The following is a 23936-nucleotide window of genomic DNA, read 5'->3' as shown; positions in this document are numbered from 1 at the left end:
TATATTATTTGCTTAGTTTTAATGGCATCACCATTTTAATTTTAGATTGTGTTTGCATTCTTGTAAAAGCAGCAACACCGTCCAAATTCACAGAATAAAATGTATGAATACCTAGTCTTCTAGATATTCCTAAAAGGGCATTTAGAGTGAGCCACCCTATATAGTGCAGAAAAAATTAATCATCGTTCGATATGGACATAGGTTCATATAAGTATAGACTCAGTGTTATTTATTATTAAGAAATATAGTTACAGTTGTGATTGCCGTAAAAATAAATAATATGTGCAGGACATATAAGTTATGTGTCCAATTTTCGCAATAATTTCTACAGGATAAATTAATAGTTCAACTTATTATGACAGTGAAAAAATTCAATTACTTCATTACAACATTCCTTGTTTAACTTGTAAAGAGCTGGTAAATAGAATAATAATATTAATTTTAGCCTAAATTATAAGCAGCACCTTCTTTGACGTCAAGGTCAAAAATCGTTTTTACTGCTTAGTTCGGAAATTGGGCATCCGGTTTTATGTTCTGTGAAAAGAACCTTAGGTTTACGTCAGCTTATAGACATATCTTCACTAGTCTACGATTAGCCAACTGATTGACAACTGACAATTGCGTTCAATTGACAATGGTCTGTTCGATTGAATATTAAGTTCGTTTTGATTTCAAACACTAAATTTCTTGTTTCATTAATTGATAGAATTGTTTGTCCGAGTTGATCGTTTATAGTAACCCCTCGAATTAATAATTACAAACGCACGAATAGCAACTTTCCAATGTGTCGTTATAATTAATTAATTGACAATAAAAAATGAAAATCCTAAAAGACAAACTGTTGTCCGAATCTCAACTGAGACGTCTCGGAGAGCACCAGTATTCGTGCCAGTCGGTGAGTCTGTGCGATAGTATCCTGCAGCCTTACTGGAATTGGCTTGTACTCAAAATGCCTATTTGGCTAGCTCCCAACCTCCTCACAATCCTCGGATTGATTACCAACATCTTTACTGCTCTTCTATTAATTGCGTAAGACTTTGATTCAAAACTCTCTGTGCACTGTACTCTTAGAATGTTTGCTATAGGTTTTCGCCAGATGCCAAAGCAGAGGCACCAAGATGGACATGTGCTCTATGCGCTGTAGGTTTATTTGTCTACCAAAGTCTTGATGCCATTGATGGTAAACAAGCAAGACGCACTGGCAGCGCTAATCCATTGGGAGAATTGTTTGACCATGGATGTGATTCGATTTCTACTGTATTTGTGGCCTTGTCTGCCTGCACTGCTGTCCAGCTGGGTAACTATCCAGCATGGATGTTCTTCCAGGTGAAAATATGTTCACAACAAATAAAACAATATTTTATTTCCATAACTTTATTCCAGTGTTTTTGTGCAATGACACTGTTTTATTGTGCTCATTGGCAGACATACGTCTCAGGCACTTTGCGGTTTGGCAAAGTGGATGTAACAGAAGCTCAAATCACAATAATGGGTATTTTGTTGATATCAGCAATATTTGGCCCCAGTGTGTGGTCCACAAAAGTATGTATTATTTGGATTTTTCCTGTCTTACTGCAATTCACATAGTAATTAAATATTAGTAGGTGACATTTAATAAAGTGTTGTGGCGAATTTTAGAGGATAAAAGACTTCTAAAATTGCCCATAATAATCCTCATTACGATTAAACCTAGATTGGGTACAAATTTTTAACTCAATTTTAATTTAGTTAACAGTTTTTATTCTCTCTAGGCATCTATTTGGTTAAGATTACATTTTTACTGTATTAATGATTCATCTAGTTTTTGATCACATTGTGAGGAGTTCATTATCTCATTTTCCATTGCCTTGAGATTATTTTAATGACTTTAAAACTTTTAATTACCTTGGCTGACTAAAGCATTATTTTCATTAAATATTTGCTTGTTTTTTCACTTTGTTTTGGTTAGTTACATGTCAAAGTATATTGGTATTTATTTCTCATATGATCATCTGTGATTTATCATGATTCAATTGTTACCTATTTATTTTTGGTCACATATATATCTAGTGGACAAAAAATGTATCCTTCCACCAACTTATAATCTGCCATTTCTTATGCAAAAATTTATAATAGGGTGCTTTCCATAAGTAAAAAAAATGAGTTTATCTTTAGCAATATTGAAGTGGATATAGTGTTTTAGTGGCACCATTTCTTTGTGGTATTTAATACCAACCAGCACATTTATATGTGGTCTTTGGTCACTGTTTAGAAGCCTTTCAGTGATTTTTACTGGAGGGATTGGCAAAAATGGATCGACTGTTGCAGTAAGTTTAAGGGTGTACACTTTTCAAAGGGTTGTAGCATGCAACAGCTTTCTTAGAAGCAACATTCATCTGGATTAATGTCAAATGGTTCAGTGTGATATTCTGTTAACCTTAAAGTTGACTGACTAAATTAAATAGTCAATAGTGCCACACAGAAAAAATAGGATCATTCCTGAGAAACTGAATGTAAACACAATGCCACTTTTTGTGAATATTATTGATCCATATCCATATATCTCAGCAACATTGGCAAGATTTTAGAACTTTGATTTTTAAGCTGAAACTATTTCCAAGTATAAGTATAAGTTAACAGAATTGCAACACTTGTTGAATACTGTAAACAGTGTTTTTATTGACTTGGTGGTAACAAATTTGGAATATCATGCTTTGGATTTGGAATTAGTTTTCTATTTTACAATATTTTACTAATGTCCGGAGACAGTCAAAGCGTCTACTTTTGAATAGATTTTTGGAGAAGCAAAATGTCCACCATATGCAAATATTGCAATAAACATGCATAAACACTATTGGAGATCAAACTGTAGGGTGGAAAGCATATAAACTAATCGACAACAACCATAAATGTATCTTTGCCCTTTCCTTTTCCAGTCCATCCTCTGTTTTCTAATTATCATGAATTCAGGCAAGTTTAGCTTTGGCCAGATGTTTATAACTAACCCAGAACTACTTGTATGTAGCAGTTGCGCAAAGGAATTTTGGTCATTCTAAAAGAAATACTCATGTCCAACGTTCTAACGAAAATAAAACTCGTGGTGTCTCTGAAAATAATACCTTAAACCCAAGTACGCACGTCATGTTTTTTAAGAAATAAGAATGAATTCATTTCTCAGAAAAATATTATTTTGATGATAATATACTCGCGACGCAATAGGGTAATAATAGAGCAACAATATGGCAGTAATAGTTACAAACGCGCAGGGCAAAATGGCTCCTTAGCTCGCAAAATACAATTTTTTTCCTTTGTATGTTGTGCCAAACCACATTGCATATGAAGTGTTTTAAAGTATCTTTGATAGAACTGGATATGTCTTGGACTATGATGTTGATTTTATATTAGTTGTTTGGGTTTCTTTTTGTGATAAAAAATTTAGAACGTGAAATTTAATTTAAATATCTATTATGTACAGGGTGTTATTGAAATGACGTCATATACCCTAATGAGTTGTGGATCCTATCCTGATTTGGAATCCGTATTTTCTGCACATTATGCTATAACAAATCTAACAAATGGACAATGGTAGTTTATTCAGGAACAAAAAAACTATCAAATAAGGCTTTGAGATACACTAAATTACAATAATAAGAAATAGAAAACCAATATTATGGACATTAACCCATACTTGACCTAGTTATACATTCTTCTCGTTAAATTTAAAATCTGTTTAAAGAATAAAATTAACCGATCTTTAATTACTATATGTATTTATACTATTTAATTAAATCTTAGCTGGCAACAAGAGAACATTAATAGGCGTAAATAAGTTAATAAGTTAACTAATAAGCAAATTAAGTTAAAACACCGTCATCATTTCAATAACGCCTAATATACGTTAAATGTACTTAACACCTAATATATGAACAGGGTGTAGTGCCTTTTAAGCTAACAAAAATAAGAAAATTTGAAGATTGTGTTTTTGTGATATTAGTTAAACTTTGTTATGGACGGATGAGATCTCCCACATGGGTTGTTGATCAATAAAAGTTGCTGACGGTTCGCGAATAAGCCTGCTGGCTTCTTTAAAGCTTAACCGAAAGCCAGCAGGATGATCAGAGAAACATCAGCAAAGAAATCGAGAAGATTTGTAAATGGAAAGAAAAATGTTAAAACACTAATGACAATCTTCATAAAATTGAGCGTTCTATATTTTTTTTCGTAAAATATAGGAACTCATGTATTCTGCAACAAAATTTATTATAATATGAACTTGAAAGATTTTATTTCCATCAACTATATTTGTTTACCACGATAATATTTATAGGTATTCGGACTCAATGTGGTGCAATTAGTGAGCACCGTGTTCTACTTAGGATACGCACGCGTGATATTAGATTTTAAAGCGAACATGCTAAAAGGAGGCAAAGGGAAAAACGGTTCCACAGTTGCTGTAAGATGATTTTTGGCAATTTTCCAACGTTTCATTGTTTTTTCACCGATATGGAACGACTTGAATTATTTATATAAAAATTAATTTTATTGTACATTACGGCGGATTATTTTTTTTTCGAGAATTTTTATATAAATAATGTCAACTAGTTATTCTTGTTTGGACACTAACTTCGTGAGATTGGTTAGACCAAGGACGAGGTGAATTACCTGGGAGGTATCGTTATCCCTAAATGCTAACCGCTTTGCCCCTTTAAATGTTCTCGCTATGTTGTTATTATTATCTCAAAGATATTTCCAGTTCTAATGGAGATAGAAAATAAGTATTTGTTTTTTGCTTCGGAACTTTCTTCCCCAACAGTGACCAGTTGATTTACCTCGTCTCATTGACTAATCAACTATTAACAAATGTCTTGCGATAGGATAGCATGTCATTTTATTTCAGTTCATGACGTGGTAGAAAATAATATTGTAGAGCTTTTTTTACTTATCTATTTGCATCTGCTGAAATACTGAAATTCTTTTTCTTCTTGCCCCCCAGCAGTATGACATTTTTAGTTGAGGAACAGAGTAAGATAAGAGGATCAGAACCCAAGTACTAAATGAGATGACTGAGTTCGTTCACCTCGACAATATCCACTTATACCGTGCTTTCAATTTATCTTAATAATAAATAACATAATAAACGGCGAAAGTGTTTCCTATGCACGAAAAATAAAACACTAGCAATCCTATCCTATTATATATTTTATATATATTCAATAGAATACGTTATTCTGATTACAATTATATAACACACTTATATTTGACATATTGCTAAGTAATATTGAGTGATTGATTGAAGTTATTGACAACTTTGTTATTATTATTATTATTATTAGAATGGTGTTTCGTCGAATTAGCATTTGTGAAAGAAGTGACTATCAGAATAATAAAAAGTTGACAAGCTTAAGGAAACATACTTGTTCAATCAAAAAAAACATGTAACATCAAAAATTAACAAAAGATTCAAAACATAACGAAAAATATCCCACTCACATTGAAATCGGCTATGACCTTCATAACTGGTGCAGAATATCTGTGTTCTTTACTAAATGAGTTAGTTTCTTTTTTGTAGGCAAATCTTCTTGATTGGGAGTGCTGCCGCTTAACGAAACTCACTGTTTCTTTCTCTTGTTTGTTTGGAGTGGGCGATGATATTTAGGATCTGGTTTGCTTTCAAGTAGGATTTAGTGGTCTATGACCGCACACTCCCATATATTAACTCCTCCATCAGATTCAGCCCTCGTAGAAAATCCGGGAGTTTTAAAGACCTCAATCCTCCATTCACATCTGGCACTCGTCATCACTATCTGTGAATGAGTCAACCCTGCCTAATCGCTGCTATTATGCTTGAATTTGTTCTGCTATCCAAACTTTGATTGTATATCTTGTCAATTGGCATGATAAAGCCAACATAGGCTATGGACCTGGGTGGTATTTCCGCTCCCCTCATTGCTAGAAGGTTGACTTTTTCATTATGTTACAGTCCACTATGGTATCCATGTCAGTATTACCTTATTACGGCATTGTAACATCGATAGGACCTCTTGGCAGTTTCTTTCAGCTTGGACGTACTATGGGTATTTTTAGCGCACGCAGCTATTGCCTCCTTGCGCAGATCTCAATCGCGCGTACTTCGGCTTGGAATATGCTGGGGTATGTACTAAGTTGAATTGATAGTTTCGTCCTTTGGTGCTCCCCATGCTTGGCAGGATCACTTCATAGGGGAGGTCTGTAAATGATGTCTTTGTCTTGTCTTTGAAAAAATCTCAAGTAAAGATTAACTTTTTTTGCTTCTTGTATTGAAGCCTTCCTCATTCAGTAACTGGTGGTATTGTACGGAGGTCAGCGAACCGGATAGTTCGGCACTGTGGGGAGGTCTTCAATTCGGATGAGTTTTGCCGGTAATGCAAAATTTAATAATGCCTCTGCTGTATCACGAATCTGTAAGCCAGATGACCCTAAACTGTCTGCGGAGATCCAAGCAGCACTAGGCTGTAGTGGTACTAGGTACAAGTGGTGGTCGTTCATTTTTATAAAATTGTAAAATATTTTAAACGTATCGAATTTTATAACCTTACCATTTTTACTTAAGGTTATCATTCTAATCTTCTCGGATGGAAGTTATCTCATCGGATTTTAGAAAAACTGAAAACTTTCTTTTTCTCCAGAGTAGCGTGTTCCTTCAAACAGATATTTGTAAGTTTGGCAAAGAAATTTGAAGAAATATGTTATATTTTAAATTTAAATTTTTAAATAACTATATCAACACAAAGAATATGGTAGCAATATGGCGAGCCTTCTCACAATGCTGTTGGTTGGCCGAACTTGTCATTAATGGATTTCCTCTTTTCTTCTTCATGTGCCTATTCGTTACTAATATTGGCGATCAATCTAGCTATAACGACGTTTTTCACAGCTGCTCTAAATAATTGGGTTGTTGTTTTTGTTTTGTTGTTAAATTTTCGAGCCATGATATTCTTCTTCTTCCTGGTCCTCTTTTACCATAGACTTTTTCTTGGAGCACAAATTTTAAAAGGCCGTATTTACTTTCGCTCCTCATAATATGTCCAAGGTATTCCAGTTTTCTTCTCTTGATGGTGTCCATTATTTGTAAATGCTTTTGTATTTATTTGTTGCAGTGCTCTTTTGTTACTGTATCCACCCATGAAACTCTTAATATTCTTCTTTAAAGCGACAGTTTGAGGCCATCCAGTCTGCTTTTGGTTGCCTCGGTTAATTTCCATGACTTCATTCCTTTGAAGTATGGAGAATATATGGCACCTAAGGAGTCTGATTTTGATGGCTATGTTGAGACTGTGACGTTTAGACAATATGGCCATTTGATTGAAGGCTTGAAAAGTTTCCCTATTCTAATTCTAATTTCCTATCGGTGATTCCAATCATTATTAATTATGGTTCCCAAGTAGGTTAACTTTGGGCGACCTATAAAAAATCAGGTGCACAGAACAGTGGTAATCATCAATCAGTTAAGATAAAAAAATCATGCAATTAAAGTTCACAAAAAAATGTGTTAAACAAAATGATTGTCACATACCGCCATTTTTAGAACAGTAAAAAAGATTCATTTATTTTTCTTGTTCGCATATGAAATAACTCTTACTATCTATAATTTCAAGTTTTAATAAAAATAAATCAACTATTTTTCGTCCTAACTTAGCCAATATCTCTAAAAAAAACATAAAGAGTGGTACAGAGTGTTCCATTAAAAAATATATCAAACTGGCTGATATATATGAACAACTTGGCTGCTAACCCTACATTTTGTTTCTTATTTTTCTTGACTTCTTTAAAAACAAATAGTTATAGCCGGTCAAAGTGTTATCAAGATAAATTAGACGGACGGTACTTTTATATAATCTATTCTCCGCTTTATCTGTTTTTAAAAGCCTTTTTTATTCCTACTTTGGACGCTTGCACTTTTAAAGATTCCAATAGTGGACATGGAAGTGAAAATATTTTCGGCGGGTGTTATCTGCGTTGTTGCCGCTTTTCTGGCTCGAGTTCAATTTTTGGTAATTTTTAACGGCGGCGCTGGCAAAAACGGATCGACTGTGGCTGTAAGATTGCTTATAAACTTTTAACTCAAATTTTTACGCACCGTAATAATTACTAATCACATTACGCATGCCCTGCTAATTTGTACTAATCAAATTTTGTTTAAATTTTTGTCTGTAGCGTTTTTTTTTTTGCAAATTTTATCGGTAGCTTTGTGATGCTTTATAGAACTGTAGTTAGTTGTGTTGTATCCGAGGTTTGTTCAGGAACAGCATTTCATTTTGACATAATAGTACAGAATAGCTTCATTCGCAGATCAGTCAGTAATTTTTTATTTAAATTTGGCGCTTTGACCTAGTTTTGCGATTATGGAATCAGCTAATCGATGTCAAAAAGTACCTAATTTCTTATTTGTTTTAAAACTTTAAGCAATTATTTTAAATTTGAAGGTTTTTCTTATATTTTGCAAAATCTGGAAAATTGGGTTATCTTATTTATATTACGTTTAAACTAGATGCGACAATACACATCTCCAGACCTAACATTGACATTTCATAAAAAATCATCCGTTATCAACTCTCTTGTTTACAGAGCTGTAAAACTCCCTCAGCCGCAGTCATTGAACCCAGATTTAAAACAACTTACATCTACCACATTAAAAATATTAAGAGTTTCATCACAAAATACACTTCACCACCAAGAAAATGAGTCCGAAAGCAACCCCATACTTGCCACTGTCGTCCTGCCTTATCTTCAAACCATCACTGACTACATATGAAAGGTTTTGAAGAAATATAAGGTCAAGACTAGATTTACCATTTGTCCGAAAATCTCTCAACATCTTGGATCTATCAAAGACACAATTCAATTTGAGATGCAAGCAGTTTACAGCAATCCATGTATATGCGGCAAAGGTTACATTACAGAGCCCGGACGAAAAATATCACTAGGCTCGAAGACCATAAAAGAGCCTTATTTGATAAAACTAAAATTCTTGCATGTCTTTTACCAAAGAAAAAATCAAAATCTTAACCGCGACCCCCAATATGGGAATCAATCATTCAAGACAATGTTCATATCCTTCCTTTAGCTTCCCCCACCCCCCCAAAAACATTCAATAAATAGGTACAGAGTAGAATGCGGTTCAGTTTCAGTTAAGGTGTGTAGAAGCCGACAAAATTTCTTTTTGAACCTATAAAAAATAAAAACCCACTTCGCTGCAGATAAATAAAAGACAGGAAGGAAAAAATGTACGGAGATGATATAACCAAGCCATATGATGACGTAGAAGAACCATTGCACATGGCGGACGTTTGTTCCAGTCCGGTTCCAAAAAAGTTAGCAACCGATTGGACCTATGAAAAAATTTCGTTTAGTATCTTTTAATTGAATCGTTAGAGGCATAGTGCCTATAGTTTTGTGAACAAGTGCTTGTTTTATGCGAATGTCTATAAATTTGTATGGTGTATTGGTCGGTTTCCTAATGTCTCACATTCACGCTGGTATCCAGAACAGATGTCGTCATTTTATGACAAATTATTTAGAAGTTTATTCTACTGTATGAATATATTAACACACCTGCAGGGCTATGGAATAGTAAAGACCCTTTCCTTACGAAAGCATCCTTTTGGAATTTTAAATTATCTTTACTATTATTTGTAAGCTAGCCTAATGACCTTCAGTAGTCGTGGCCATTAGAAGTTAAATTAGTAATAACCAAACCGTATATCAAACATACAACTGCTTCAACATCTTTGACGTTTTCAATGGTGGACACTAGATTGACACCAAGTTTCCAACAGGTTGAGAGCTAATCATGCGCAGAATGAACACCGGTTATCCATTTTGCTGTGCGAACGAAGCTAATGCTAATATGCTAATGAAGGATAATGCTGTTTCTTTATAAATAAATAGGTATTACGTCAAAATGAAATTCTGTCTTCGCTCAGTGAAGCCATTGAGCGAAAATAAAATGGTCTACTCTCCTTAGGGCACTAGCGTTTTATCCCCGGTCATACCCATCGTACTAGTAGTATTGCCGGCTTTCATAATATACAAAAAGTCAGTGCAGCAAATTTACGAGACCCATCCAGTGTTGTACATCCTAACATTCGGATTGGTAGCGGCGAAGGTCACAAATCGACTGGTGGTAAGTAAGCAGCTTCTAAGTTTCTATCCAATTGTGATTTTTTTTTAATTTGTTCCAGGTAGCGCATATGACAAAAAGCGAGATGCATATGTGGGACTATTCGTTGGTGGGACCGGCTATGTTATTCTTCAATCAATATTTTAATACGTTTATTAACGAATATATCATCTTATGGCTGGCCTTGGTAAGTGTTTTTTCATAGAAATTGATACCTGGTATCAGACTCGACAGTTGGTTAGGGAACAATGGTAGGAAGAAATGGGTAGCACATTAATACGTATCCATGTGACTAATTCGAAAATCTATGTAAAATGTATTCATGTAAACGCGACTTTGACGTCAAGCTTTTATTTAATGGTCGCCGCCAGGAAGAGAACCGACACAACTTCAAAATATATTTTATGTATTTTTTTTAATGTTATTTTTCTTCAAATTTTTAACGGGAAAAACTAAAGCAAACTGAGCGAAAATATTTTTCATTCCACGGGCTAATGTAATACTTTTTATAAAACTTCTGGACTCCTCTTGCGTCGGTTTTTGTTGAGTCGAACTTGCTAGCGTTTCGCCAATCATCCTGTTGGCTTCTTCAGAGCTTAACTGAAACTGGCCCGCATTTTACTCTCTACCTGCTTATAACGTGAAAGAGCCTTAAGACTAAGACAAATAAACTCATCAGCAGTTGCCAAACACAATCTCGAAACCGGACATAAAATTTTATTCGTTAAAACTACAATTCTTGCATGTAATCAATTCTTCTACCAACGAAATATCCGAGAATCTATAGAAATCTATAAGCAACCCCGACTCGGGTCTTTACCTGTCACCAATATGGGAATCAGTCATCCGAGACGATGTTTATGCCCCTCCTTTAACTCCGCCCAGCTCAAACAATAAATAATCAGATACAGAGTAAAATGCGAGTTAACAAGTTAGCGAGTTAGACACAACAAAAGCGACGCAGGAGGAATCCAGAAGTTTTGTAAAAAGTGAGTGAAAAGATTGTTACTAAAATCAGTAGAAAATTTTGGCCATGGTTAAAATCCTAATTGATGTTTTTGTAAAATTTAAAAACAGTTAGGCTATTTCATGGCGAAAAGTGTGGTTATTTTGCTCCCACTGTCCGATAAAATAAAAGAATTATCATTATTAATATTTTTGGCCTTATTTTGCTGGCTGCCGTATGAAGCTTGCTTTCTGCTATTGTTTATTAACAATTAAAAAACAACCATTTTAGACTGTTTTCTTTCCATAACTTTTTTGTTTATTCACCGATTCATTTAAACTATTGTAAAAAAAATTATAGCTTCGACTACATCTAAAAAACACTGTTTCATCACGCCTTAATTAATAATAAACAATTTTCAAAATATAAAAATGTACTGTCGAGTCTAATACCTCAGATGTGCAATTGCAAATGCCACAAATATCAATTCGTTTGGATTAAATACTCAATAGAAAAGTGTTCATTGATTGAGGACTGCGTCAAGCGCTTAAAACTGGAAATTTCAGGTGTGGGTAACCTTGGATTTAGTAGTGTACTGCTATAGAGTTTGCCAGGAGATTTGCAAATACCTCGGGGTGGAATTGTTCAGCATTCCTTACCCAGGCAAGCCCGCGAAAAACATCAGCGAGAGCACGCAATTGTCCGATCGAAACGGTACGAAACACATTAATAAAGCAAAGTCTAGTAAAAGTAAACATTAACTGCTAAACTGGCAAATTGTTTTATTCCACCTGCGTAACTAGAGTGAAATAAAATCGTTTTGCTGCTCGGCACGTATTGTAGAATTATGTATATATAAATATTATTTATTTAGAATAGAACAGTGTTGGTAATAAAATAATTTGGCTGATTTTTACTATTTCCTGTTTTGGGTCCGCACCCTCTCTGAGCTCCTTCGGAATTATAACCTTGGCATTTATTGTTCTTAGTTTCTCCAGAGTGTGAAAATAGTCGATCTGTTTTACGTAAAATTTTTATTTTTAATTTTTGTACAGGCCAAACTGGAGGCGTAGTAGAAAATATATTAGTTTTACCTTAAAGGGCATCGATTACTAACTTTCTACTAGAAAATAACGAGCAATCGGAATTTGGCCGAACAAGGCTACAGAGGGAATATTCCAACGAAACCTTAGTCACACAATAAGAAATTTATTGTATATGTAATAAAATATTTTTTTAAATGTTCTTCATTCATCTGTATAGGGTGGCACGTTTAAGAGGGGCCCATACCTTATTTCGAAACCTACGGGGTTTACAAAAAAAAATTAAATACAAAAGTTGAAAAAAAATGATGTTTTTGTTCTCAATCGTCGCTTTTTTATATACAGGGTGGTAAAACAAAGTTACATATTTTTAAATAGAACACCCTACATTTTATTGCATTTTTGAATAGTCCTTTCAAAGACAAATTCAACGATATATATGAGTATGTGTCTGTTATACACCGTTTCGGTCTTATTGGCGATCATTTTTGAACCATCATTATTGGGTGATTTATTAATTTTTTAAACTTTTTTCCATCTATTATTTTTACGGAAATATTGCTTTTATTTAGGCAATGATCAAATTTAAAATATTTTCTTAAAATACGCGGTGTTGCCACGTTTTGCAAAATGATCTTTTCTTTTATATTATTGGATTTTCGAATAGCCACGTTAATAGCAATTTCAATTACAAAGTACGGGTCTCTGACTTACCGTTTTGGCTTAATTGGCAATTATTTTCCAGTAATACGTAAATTCTTTTACATTAATAGTTTAAGAATCTTGTATTGGAATATGGAAAAAAACTTTTAAAAAATATTCATATTCTTAATAATATAGACCTCATGTTTTGAAAAAAATATAAGAAAACTTGCCTGTTGAAAGGCACAAACACAAAATTGATATTATTAATTTTGACCTTTTTGACATAATCATCCCAGTAGCTTTGAAAACAATAGTAGTTCTCTGTTGTGGTAATATTACTGATTTTTTGACTGGTATCAGTGTATTATAATATTTTAAGCGTATGTTTTCGGACTTCCAAGATTTTCTATTTATTTTATTAAGTTGAATTTTTGTTGAGTCTATATTATAAAATGTATGCGAAGCAGGAAAAAGTTGACCTATTAGAATGTTAAATCCTGCTCTTGTTCTCAGATAATATAGAGCCAAATTCCCCCTAGGCGACTGCCAATAAAAAAATATATTTGCCAAAATATAGATGGCAGTAGTTAGTGACCAAAAGAACAAGAAGCACAATTCAACTTAAGAATCGAATTTTGCAATATAATGTTGGATAGGCATTTTTTAGATAACATATTTCAAAATCTAATTTGAACCGATGAATCAATGTTTACAATGTCTGCGGTGTTGTTTAGTAGAAAAAATACGCATTATTGGAGTTCAGAAAATAAAAAATGTGTTTTTCAAGTAAATAAGCAGGGGTGAAGATCCGTGAAAGTATGGTGCGCAATTTAAACTAATTAAGGAACGAAATTCGGCCACTTATATATAATAACAATCCCCAAATGAGCATCTAAATTTCATTTGGCAGAATGATGGCGCTCCTTACCATCGAAGCGCTGCAATCATTCGTTTTTTAAACGAATATTTCAGAGTCGGTTGGACTAAACGGAAACAGCAAGGAGTCCAGATTTGACCCCGGTGTACTTTTTTTATGGGGCACATTGAAAGATATGGTTCACAAAGATAAACCGTCAACAGTTTTGGAAGTGCAGAAACGAGTTCGCTCGGCAATACACTATCTGAATGAAACCAATTACGTCTCAAATGCCATATACCATTTATAAATAGCATGTCCTACTTGTATTCCTCAAAACGGTGGACATATTCAAAACCTAATTTAATTAATTTTACTTGTAAGTAATATGCATTAGTAGCTAGGGTTATGGTTATTTTTTGTAATCATTTCGCATAGACATTTGAACGTAGTTATAAGCAATTTGCAATACCATTTATAAATAGCATGTAAGCATTAATTTTCCTTGTATGTAATATGCATTAGTAGCTAGGGTTATTTTTTTGTAATCATTTCGCATAGACATTTAAACGTAGCAATGAGCAATTTGCCAAATTTAGCAACATTGTGCAAAGCTTAATATTCTATTTTTAATATGACTTCTTAACAATGCTCTAAAATGGTTGTGATCAAATTGATAATTCTTCTCTTGATTAAATCTTATACCCAGTTTTTAATTTTGTCTGCCAATTTTACCAAATCGGTAAGTCAGAGACCCGTACTGTATTATACAATTGAAATTGCTATTAAAGTAACTATTCGAAAATCCAATCATATATCAAGTTCTTGTTGAAATGTTACTAAATTTAGTATTTTGCCCCGTTTGAACTGATTGAACATACAAATAGAACTAATATATTTCTGAAACGTTATTATAGTATTGGCCAATTTTTTCTTTAGTATGTTGCTACGCCTTCAGATAGCCATTTTTACTATGAAATATTGTGAAGTATTTCCTATTTCCAAATTTGAATAAGTGATTATTTTTCTATAATTTAAAATTCACGTTGGGGAGATTTTAGTTGTTGTGTTGTCGTCTGCGTCGTCTTTAATTGGGTGTCTCATTTGAGAAAATTGAGAAAAGTATCATTTTAAATTATTTTAAATTTGCTCATTGCCAAAAGAAAAGTACTATTTTCGTAAAAATAATGGATGGAAAAAAGATTTAAAAGATAATAAGCTAACCAACAATGTTGGTTTAAACATAACCCGAATTCTGAAGATAACCGCTAATAAGTTCGAAACGGTGCATCACAGACCCATACTCATATATGTCGTTGAATTTGTCTTGAAAGGACTATCCAAAAATGCCATAAGATGTAGGGTGCTCTATTTTTAAAAAATATAACTTTGTTTTACCACCCTGTATATAAAAAAGTGACGATTAGAAAAAAAAGGGTATGTTTCGAGATAAAGTATACCGCATGGAAAGTTTTTTCAGTTTCATTCGTAAACTTCGCATCGACATTGACCCACCACTAATATTTGAGACAGTTTCGAAGATAATTTTGAATATATAGAGTGATTCCCAATTATAATGGGGAAACTTAACAGTGTATTCAGCAGATATGCATAAGTAAAAAAGTTCTTATAAAATTATGATTTATTTCTTCAAAAATTGAAAATATAAATATGAACGAAAATATATATATTTTTAATGACCAAATAACACACTTTTTTCCACTACTATATATTTATGCGAATCAAGTAAGCAGTTCGCGTGAAAATTAACTTTGAAATTGACCCCACTTTTAGTGACGCATTAATTTAATACAGCTACTAGAGATATAGAGTCCCTGCCTGTGCCGATTTATAAAACAATTACAACAAAAAATGTTGATGTCTGTTTAACGTACGCATGCGCGGCATTTAAAAATCTCATTTTTAACCAAAGACCTTGCGGCATTCAACAACCAACATGCCCGATAAAAAATTTATTAATAAGTCTGGATCATTCCCATCTCTACCTGCCTGTGGGGCATCAATTTTTACCATAGTGGTGTCACTATATTATCTACTAGCTATATGATTAATTTTAAAGCATTTAAAATGTTTTTGGGACTTTTTTTTGTAAATTGTTATTGAACCATGTTGTCAGGTAAATGCAAATTTATTTTGTAAAAGTTAGGTTTATTTTTTCTAACCCTACCTCTATTCACATTCAGCTTCACATTGATTAAATTTAGTTTTTAAAGTCGTTGGTGCTCTTCGGTTAAACGAATTTAACAAATATCATAAACAAAAATGGCTCATAGCGTTTATATATAAAACAATTTGCATTACAATACTAACCAAACCTAACCCATATTTTATGATACAACTTGTACAAAATCATTTTTCAGATGCAGCTTCAAAAATGCTGCTTGAGGAAGATGAAGAAGAATGAGAGAATGAATGGTTTTAATTTATTTGAATAAAAAGCTTTTGCTTTTTTAGGTTCCATTGTATTATTTATTGCCTTTATTTGGATGGATACAATATTAAATTGTAATTGCATGTTTCACTGCGACATTAAGAGTATGAGTATGAATCTTTTTTTTTAACAATTTTGGGAATATTTTCATATAAAAATTATATTTGAAATTGTCATAAGAATATTATAGCACAATGGTAATGGAAATTTTCTTTACAACCACATCAAGTTACAGTTGCAAAATTCTGTACAATAAAAATAATGATTTTTAAACTATCCCATCTTACTATTAGTTTTTCTCTTCAAAAGCGTCTATAGGAATTTTATCTGCTTTATACAACTGTACAAACAATTCCAATGATTTTTTCAATTCAAACTTACCTTCTTCTAAACACCTACAATTTCAATTTCAAAATAGTAAAGAAAGCAGCATCAGTGTTAAGCATTATACATACTTTAATGCCCAATCTTTCTTGAGGTTCGTAAGTGCCATCAAAGTAACGATACAATCCCTAAAATCTTTTTTGTTTCGAGCTCTGGGTATGACGTCTTTGTTTAAGGGTACCAATGACTCCTTAAAGTGTTGAAGCGAGACATTCACTTGGTTTGAAAATGCATTGTGAATGTGCATCTGCTCGTTAATTATGGAGCAACCTCCTTCAGGGGTTAACGCAAGAACAAATTGTCTAGTAAAACCTAAGAATCGATCATCTGGATAGGTCGGTAACTCATGGAATACACCCGAAACCACAATTATTGCTAGATTATACTAAAATGTCGGGGTTATGACTGACCTAATGTGTAACATTATATAGCATTATGCTCACACTTTTTATCATCAAGTCCACACTAAATGTGTAAGGGTCATGTTCAGTGTGTGGAAGGCTTTTTATAAAAAAGTCAACAATTTTTTCCCTGCTCATGTACAAAAACTGACTGGTCCTTGACAAATCCGCACACTTCATTAAGTTTCTCGAAAATACGTTGTATGTTTTCAACCTAAAAATACAAAGTTCAATGCAAAGAGTAATCTTAAAAGTTTAAAGGCTCCATTTACAGATCACTTACTGGGCTGTTTTTGATGATAATTGGTTAGGATGGTAGGTGCTGGTTAGTGAAAACATTGCGTTCTTGTCGTAAATGTTTTCAAGACCCAATTTACTTCTAGAATCATAAACTGTGAAATAGTACTCCACAAATTGATTTGCCAGGTCTATACCAGAATCATCGCATATGAAGTTTCGTCTAAGAAGTGGTAATTTGCCATAACTTAGTAGTAATCCATCCTAAAGGCCAATGGAAAATTTTCAATTATAAATAACATGTTTACAGTATGTTATACTTACAAGCACTTCCAAATTTGGAGAGTATATCCGGATGGTCGAAATATACTGTTGCTCATCAAATTCCAGACAAAATGGATTACCACTCAAATTTAAATTGTTTAAGTGAAAATTTCTTATATAGCCAAGCTCACTTACAGAAGAAATCTATAAGGAAATAGAACAGGACTGATTTTATATTTCAATTCTTTAAGAAATTACCAAATTATTACTCAAATCTAAAGAATGAACCTTTGCAGTTACCAATACTTCTAGTGGATTTAAAACTTTTATACCATTATCAGCTAAAATGATCTCTTCTGGATTCAAAGTTTTTGCCAAATGTAAAACAAAGTACATAATTTTTGGCTGTGACAATGGGCAAAATTCATTTAAATCTAAAAAAAAATTAACAGTAAAACTAAATAATACAGTTATTTATTTACCTGGATCATCATAAAATTTTTCACAGTCCAATGTTTTTGTTGAATTATCATAGCGTTTTGATAGCACCATCATAACGTTTTTTTGTACATCAATTTTAATTTCGTTAGTAGTAGAGAAGTTTAACAAAATACTCAGCTTAAACTATTAGGAAGCTATTTAAAAAAACGTATTCTACGTCAATTAACAACTTACAGGTGTGTGTTTCTTGTTGGCACTATTTTTATTCCAGGGATGATCCACTATTAAATTATCATTGCATAGTTTATCAATAGCGGCCTCACAATTTCGGGCCAAAAAATATGAATTTGAACTAGTATTTTCTTTAACAAAAAATACTGGAATTAAATCTAAGGGATGGACGTGATCCAGTATTGCTTTTAGAATTTCATTTCTACTTAATCCATCTGTATTACTCACCTAAAACCGCACTATATAGTAGCCAATGTTAGTTAAGCAGCAGCAAAGACTTACAGTAAACTTATGCCAGTACCTCACATTGCGTAAAAGTTGTCGATTTTTGAGTGTAATTCCGGCAGCCAGGGTTACATTGTTGACTAGAACTGAACCCGGTTTGGGTGACAATGTTAGAATATTTACAGCAGACATTACAAATAATGTACTAAAACAAAAACAAACTGCCAGTAATATTTAAGGTTAGTTTCATAAAAGTCAATAAACAAAATATTACAGAAACCCACACAGTTGACAATTCAATTCAATTCAACGATGCGTTTCACAAAAAACTGTTGGGCATGATTACCAGGACCATTCGCCCATTGCCGACTTCCGTCGAGGATCACACAGTTGACAAAAAAATGGAAAAGTTATCTCTTCTTAAAATTGTGGGTCCAATTTCACTGCTCGCATATGCCCATCAATATTTTGCAATGGGATACTAGAAGAAGTACCTATTCATTTTGCCATGAAGCAGAACGGTATAATAAGATAATATACTCACTTTGTTATTCACCACTAATTTGCAGCAATGAGGCTTAAATTATTGCCAATGCCGTGCTATTATCAGCCCTAGCGTATCTGGGAAGATAAGGTAAAAAATACAATAATGGGTGAACCCAATGGGGGTAATAGTTTTTCTTTTGAAGGGACAATCTGGCACTAGTTTTATTAGAATTTGTAGAGAAAAATGTTAAGGCAAATTGCCGCAGTAGGTTGGCATAGAATGCTCATCGCTTTCTTAGCTATATGGTTATTAATTTTGGTGTTAACAGCTTTTCCTATGTTAAATACCAATGTCACCAATTATGAAGTCAGAACAGCACAAAGGTTATCCAGAGCCCTGTTAGACTTGGAAGTACTGCGTAAACAAAATGAAGAACTGCAAGACCTCTTTAGGGATATTAGAATAAAGTAAGTGTGAGAAACTTACACCAACATTATTTATGATTGAAATTTAGCAATTTAAGTGATGATCAGAAGGAGGCCATTGAAAACTTTCAGAAGAGGTTAACGAAGGCGGATCAGTACAGAAAGCAAGATTTAGGGTACATCAGTCAAAAAAGTGAGCCAAATACCAATTATGAGCTCCTACGAAGAAGAATTTATACCAATTCTAAAGAGTTTTGGAATTATCTTCATTCAAACTTTGTGGAGATTCAAAAAAAAGCAAGTGATATTGCCCCAGATGTTGTTGATCTGGTAAATCAAGTGTTGAAGTTGGGCATCGAACATAAAAGGTACTAGTGCAATCATTCTATTGTTGATCTATTAAAACAGTCAGTGGTTAAAGGTCATTGCTTCATGATATTGAGGAGATTGCAGAAGTGGATGGTTACAAGGAGTGGAGAGAACAAGAGTTTCACAATTTAAGCAATCTTGTCCAGACTAGATTTAAGAATTTGCAAAACCCAAAAGATTGCTCAATTGCTAGAAAATTAGTTTGTAGTTTAAATAAGGTAAACTGGGTAACAAAAAATTTGCAGTCAGTTTAATGACTATTAAAAATTGAAAAAATTTTAGGGTTGTGGTTACGGATGTCAACTTCACCATGCTGTATATTGTTTTATGGTAGCTTATGGCACTAAGAGAACGATGGTACTGAAATCAAAGGGGTGGAGGTACCATAGAACAGGCTGGGAAGATATCTTCAAGCCACTCAGCGAGACATGTACTACTCCTGATGGAGAAAGCATATCAAACTGGCCAGGAAACCTGGAGACTCAGGTTCTGAATCTTCCAATAATTGACAGTTTGTCTCCTAGGCCCCCATTCTTGCCCCTGGCAATACCGGAGGATCTGGCGCCGAGGTTAGTGTTGGTTTGTTGGAAAAAACCATTATTATTGGCATGGCAGTTATTGCCTAGAAAAATTCTGGTATAAAATTCTTGTGCCACTAACTCTTTTGAGGGGAAAGTATGAAAAAAGTAATTCATAGGTTCCATCATTTATTAACTAAAAAACACAGTGACAAATAATCTGTTGAAAAAAATTGGTTTTATTACTTTTTGACCTAGTTTAATTTTTCAGCTGATAGATTTGGGTAGTCTACCCTAAAGAGTATAAGAGAGAGGGGAAGGCTCCCATTAGTGGTAATGTTAAAACGCGTACACAAGTTTCAACGCCTCTAGTGATTGTATCCAGTCATGAAAACGGAAAACGCGCGGGACGTTCAATTTAAAGTTTGAAAAAAGTTTTAATTTTTTTAATAAAATATAAATATAGTGCTGTTATTCGTTACAAGCTACTGTAGTATTTTCAGTGTGACGCATTACTTTAAACTGCCATTACAGAACTTTAGTACTTGGAGACAAATAATAGGTAGCATTTGTAACAGTATAGGCAATCTTCCCCTCTATCTTATACTCTTTGATCTACCTTTTGTACTGTGGATTGCTGGAATGATTTCCTATTCACATTCCTATGTGTTTGACATTTGCATGATAATAATTCATCCATTATAATGTAGATGGCGTTAAAAGTATAGGCCAGGAAATTTAAACTGTTTTTCAAATCTTAACTGTAGTTTGTCGGTTCCTCGCAGTTTTTAAATACGGCGGAGATGATTGACCATAGTAGATTCATTACCTCCTCGCATTCCTGCGTGTTACACGTTTTCCTGATTATAATTCATTTATTCTGGTACATAGATGCCGCAAAAAGTATAGCTCGGGAAAATTAGGTTATATTCCTTCAAATCTTGCTGGGTTTGTTGGGTGATCATAGTTTTTGAAGACTAAACCCAGTTGCATATTGGAATACTTACCTCTTCACATGCTTGCCTGTGTAACATTTACCCGATGATAATTCAACAATTATAACGTAGATGGCATCAATAGTGTAGCTAGCGAAAATTAAACCGTATTTCCTTAAAGCTTAACGGTATTTTGTCGAGTCATTAAAAGAAATGGTCTTTTTTAAATCATACCTACCAACGGTATAGGAACGATAAAATGTAAATCTATAAAAATAATTTAAATAAGTCAAATTCTCTAAACACTTCACAGACTGATCAGATTACATGGTGATCCAATAGTGTGGTGGATAGGACAGATACTGAAATACCTATTGAGACCTCAACAAAAAACCGCCGCCATGATTGAGGAAACAATGACAAAAATGGGATTCCAAAAGCCCATTGTTGGGTAAATGAAAAAAAAAAAAAAACCAACCCCTGCAAAAGGAAACATTTTTTTTACTTGTAGCGTCCACATTCGACGCACCGATAAGGTCGGCACCGAAGCAGCCTTCCACAAATTGGAGGAGTACATGGTCGAAGTTGACGAGTATTTTAATCAGTTACAAATACAACAACCAATTGATAAGAGGCGTGTTTATTTAGCCTCTGATGATCCCAAAGTGCTTAACGAAGCTAGACTCAAATATCCACATTATGATATTATAGGAGATCCACAAATATCTAAGACTGCCTCTATATCGTCCAGATACTCAGATGTGTCACTGTCTGGCATAATACTAGACATTCATATGCTGTCGATGACTGATTATCTGGTGTGTACATTCTCATCACAGGTGTGCCGTGTTGCATATGAAATTATGCAAACCTATCATCCTGATGCTTCTGGAAGGTTTAGGTCTTTAGATGACATTTATTACTATGGAGGTCAGAATCCTCATAATGTTGTAGCTGTTCTATCTCATGAACCTCAAAAGCATGGAGAAATGATCGTCAATAAAGGTGATATCATAGGTAAGTCTTATTAGATCATTGTTAATTATTATTGTTAAAATGAACTAAGTTAAGTTTAACTGACTACTAATCACATGGATTTATTTTACAATTAAAGTAAAGTTCTTTTATACCAACTATGTGCTTGGTTACTGCACAGGTGTAGCAGGAAACCATTGGAACGGTTACAGCAAAGGAAGGAATCTTCGAACAAACCAGATCGGTTTGTATCCCAGTTTCAAAACAAAAGATAAAATTGAGACTGCAAAATTTCCGACGTATTCGGAATTCGTCAGTCAAAGTCATAAAAATATCGATCAAAAATGATGGTTCTAGTCGATGAAAACAGGTTCCAGATGCCAATCAACATAATTTGTTGTTTATTAGACTACTTGCTATATGTTAATGGTGTTTTTATCCTTCAGAAGTGGGATAAGTTTAAAATGCATGTAGCTCAGTAAATGTAAAAAGGGCAAATAATTTGGTGTAATTTGATTTCGACATTCCTTAACTTATTGTAAAGCTTCACTTACAAAACAACACTAAGAGTGATATCTTTTTGACCTAAATTTTACATTTGCGATAAAGTAAATTAAGGAATGGTGAAGTATAATACATATGTTATATATTTTTATTCCATTCTAATTTAAAGGTACATTTTTTTTCTTTGTGTAGTGGCATCCCCTGACAATAAAAAAATTATTTTTTACTCTTCTTTTTAATGTCATTCGCAATATTTTAAAATGTGATAAAGATTCAGTTGCAATTGTTATTAATTGGATCGAAGTAGTGTTAGTATTCTAATTTAGGTGCACACCCTTTTATTTATTTTATGAATATATCTTCAAACAAGAATCTTTTTTGATCTCTTTCAATATTTACGGAAACCAGTAGTTCGCAATATTTTGTTATTTACGAAGTAATCAACATCCAAAGATGGATCCAATCAAACCTTGTTTTTATTTTATTATTATTTTATTTATTCAAGTATTTACCTACTTTCTAGAGGGCGTAAAAGAAATAAAACGCTATAAAACTCAAATGGTTTCTATTTTTTAGGGAAAGTTTTAGACCTACATTGTTTTACGAAGGCGATAACATATGTATTCATAGTAGCAATCACGATTTTAAAACAACCGAGTATATATATTATTATACTATATTATTTATAATAAGAGAGTTAATTATGTTAAAAAAGTTGAGAATTTTAATTTCTGAATGAGCTAGTCAATAAGCTCTGTCATAATTGAAAATAGGTTGCTGTATTGTTTTCGGGAATTGCAAGTGGCCAAGGGTTTAAACTTATTTGTCGGTACCATAAATGAAAAGTAAGCCACAAACTATTTTCTGCTTTATTAATTAAAATGGCCTTTTCTAATGCGGACATGTGTGGAAAGCTTTCGAAGAAAAACCTCAAACCATTAGAAGAATACACTCAATATTATATATATATTCAAATTTTAAAGGTGTTTTAAGTTGAATCAATCAACTTGAATATCAAACTGTATGACCTATAGATCCATACCGGGCGTTATTAGGTAGTCTGTTATTTTGTCTTCGGATTAGTTCGAAGAAACGCCATATACCAAAAAAGAAAGATTTTTAACGAAACAAACAAATGTAAGGTTTCGTAAAATGAATTGAGACTCAGAGGTAATTTTTGGCTACTTTCACATTTTTTCTAAGTGATTTTCGTACGATATCTCTTAATCTTCTGCAATTCTGCATTTTTCTACGCTGTGTTCACGAAGGGTAGGATTAACATAATATACAAGGTGATAATTTCTTTGGAAGTAAATAAATCATTTATACCGAAGTGTTTTATTTTACTTAGCTTGCGTGTGGAATAATAAATTAATTGAATGGGAACCGCTTTTATCCCTCCCCTCCAATTTGTGAAATATATTTTACCGCCAAAAAAGTGAGGCGGCAAAGTAATATTT

General features: G+C 33.3%; 3 protein-coding genes across 13 annotated transcripts; 2 read left to right on the top strand and 1 right to left on the bottom strand.

Moving 5' to 3' along the window:
* Positions 1-595: 595 nt before the first annotated feature.
* LOC132704306 (cholinephosphotransferase 1) lies at positions 596-16120 on the top strand. Of its 8 annotated transcripts, none has more exons than XM_060674210.1 (9): positions 596-1029; positions 1086-1326; positions 1384-1542; positions 4307-4432; positions 7923-8054; positions 9983-10141; positions 10200-10325; positions 11651-11798; positions 16010-16120. In XM_060674210.1, exons 1-9 carry the CDS (start codon positions 818-820, stop codon positions 16051-16053), a joined length of 1347 nt encoding a protein of 448 aa, XP_060530193.1. In that variant the 5' UTR covers positions 596-817; the 3' UTR covers positions 16054-16120. The 8 variants fall into 8 exon arrangements, with proteins under 8 accessions (XP_060530193.1, XP_060530195.1, XP_060530188.1 ...); XM_060674212.1 differs by having other exon boundaries at positions 16016-16073; XM_060674205.1 differs by lacking the exon at positions 16010-16120 and adding an exon at positions 13745-15991.
* Positions 16121-16334: 214 nt separating this feature from the next.
* LOC132704305 (nuclear RNA export factor 1-like) lies at positions 16335-18506 on the bottom strand. The gene is made up of 9 exons (XM_060674204.1): positions 18321-18506; positions 18042-18266; positions 17849-17990; positions 17625-17800; positions 17427-17570; positions 17149-17366; positions 16908-17079; positions 16536-16849; positions 16335-16475 (listed from the first exon to the last, which is right to left on the bottom strand). The coding sequence occupies exons 1-9, from the start codon at positions 18453-18455 to the stop codon at positions 16370-16372; spliced, it is 1632 nt and encodes a 543-aa protein (XP_060530187.1). The 5' UTR covers positions 18456-18506; the 3' UTR covers positions 16335-16369.
* Positions 18507-18736: 230 nt separating this feature from the next.
* LOC132704648 (alpha-(1,6)-fucosyltransferase) lies at positions 18737-23809 on the top strand. Of its 4 annotated transcripts, XM_060674784.1 has the most exons (9): positions 18737-18784; positions 18833-18897; positions 18953-19217; positions 19265-19543; positions 19597-19762; positions 19827-20113; positions 21311-21448; positions 21509-22014; positions 22154-23809. In XM_060674784.1, exons 3-9 carry the CDS (start codon positions 18994-18996, stop codon positions 22318-22320), a joined length of 1767 nt encoding a protein of 588 aa, XP_060530767.1. In that variant the 5' UTR covers positions 18737-18784; positions 18833-18897; positions 18953-18993; the 3' UTR covers positions 22321-23809. The 4 variants fall into 4 exon arrangements, with proteins under 4 accessions (XP_060530767.1, XP_060530770.1, XP_060530769.1 ...); XM_060674787.1 differs by having other exon boundaries at positions 18751-18897; positions 19079-19217; XM_060674786.1 differs by having other exon boundaries at positions 18751-18897; positions 19274-19543.
* Positions 23810-23936: the final 127 nt, after the last annotated feature.

This window comes from Cylas formicarius, unplaced genomic scaffold (assembly GCF_029955315.1).
Source record: "Cylas formicarius isolate icCylForm1 unplaced genomic scaffold, icCylForm1.1 PGA_scaffold_7__23_contigs__length_41026272, whole genome shotgun sequence".
NCBI classification, from domain to species: domain Eukaryota; kingdom Metazoa; phylum Arthropoda; class Insecta; order Coleoptera; family Brentidae; genus Cylas; species Cylas formicarius.
The sequence above is the reverse complement of the archived record's forward strand: the minus strand, read 5'-3'. Positions and strand labels throughout refer to the sequence as shown.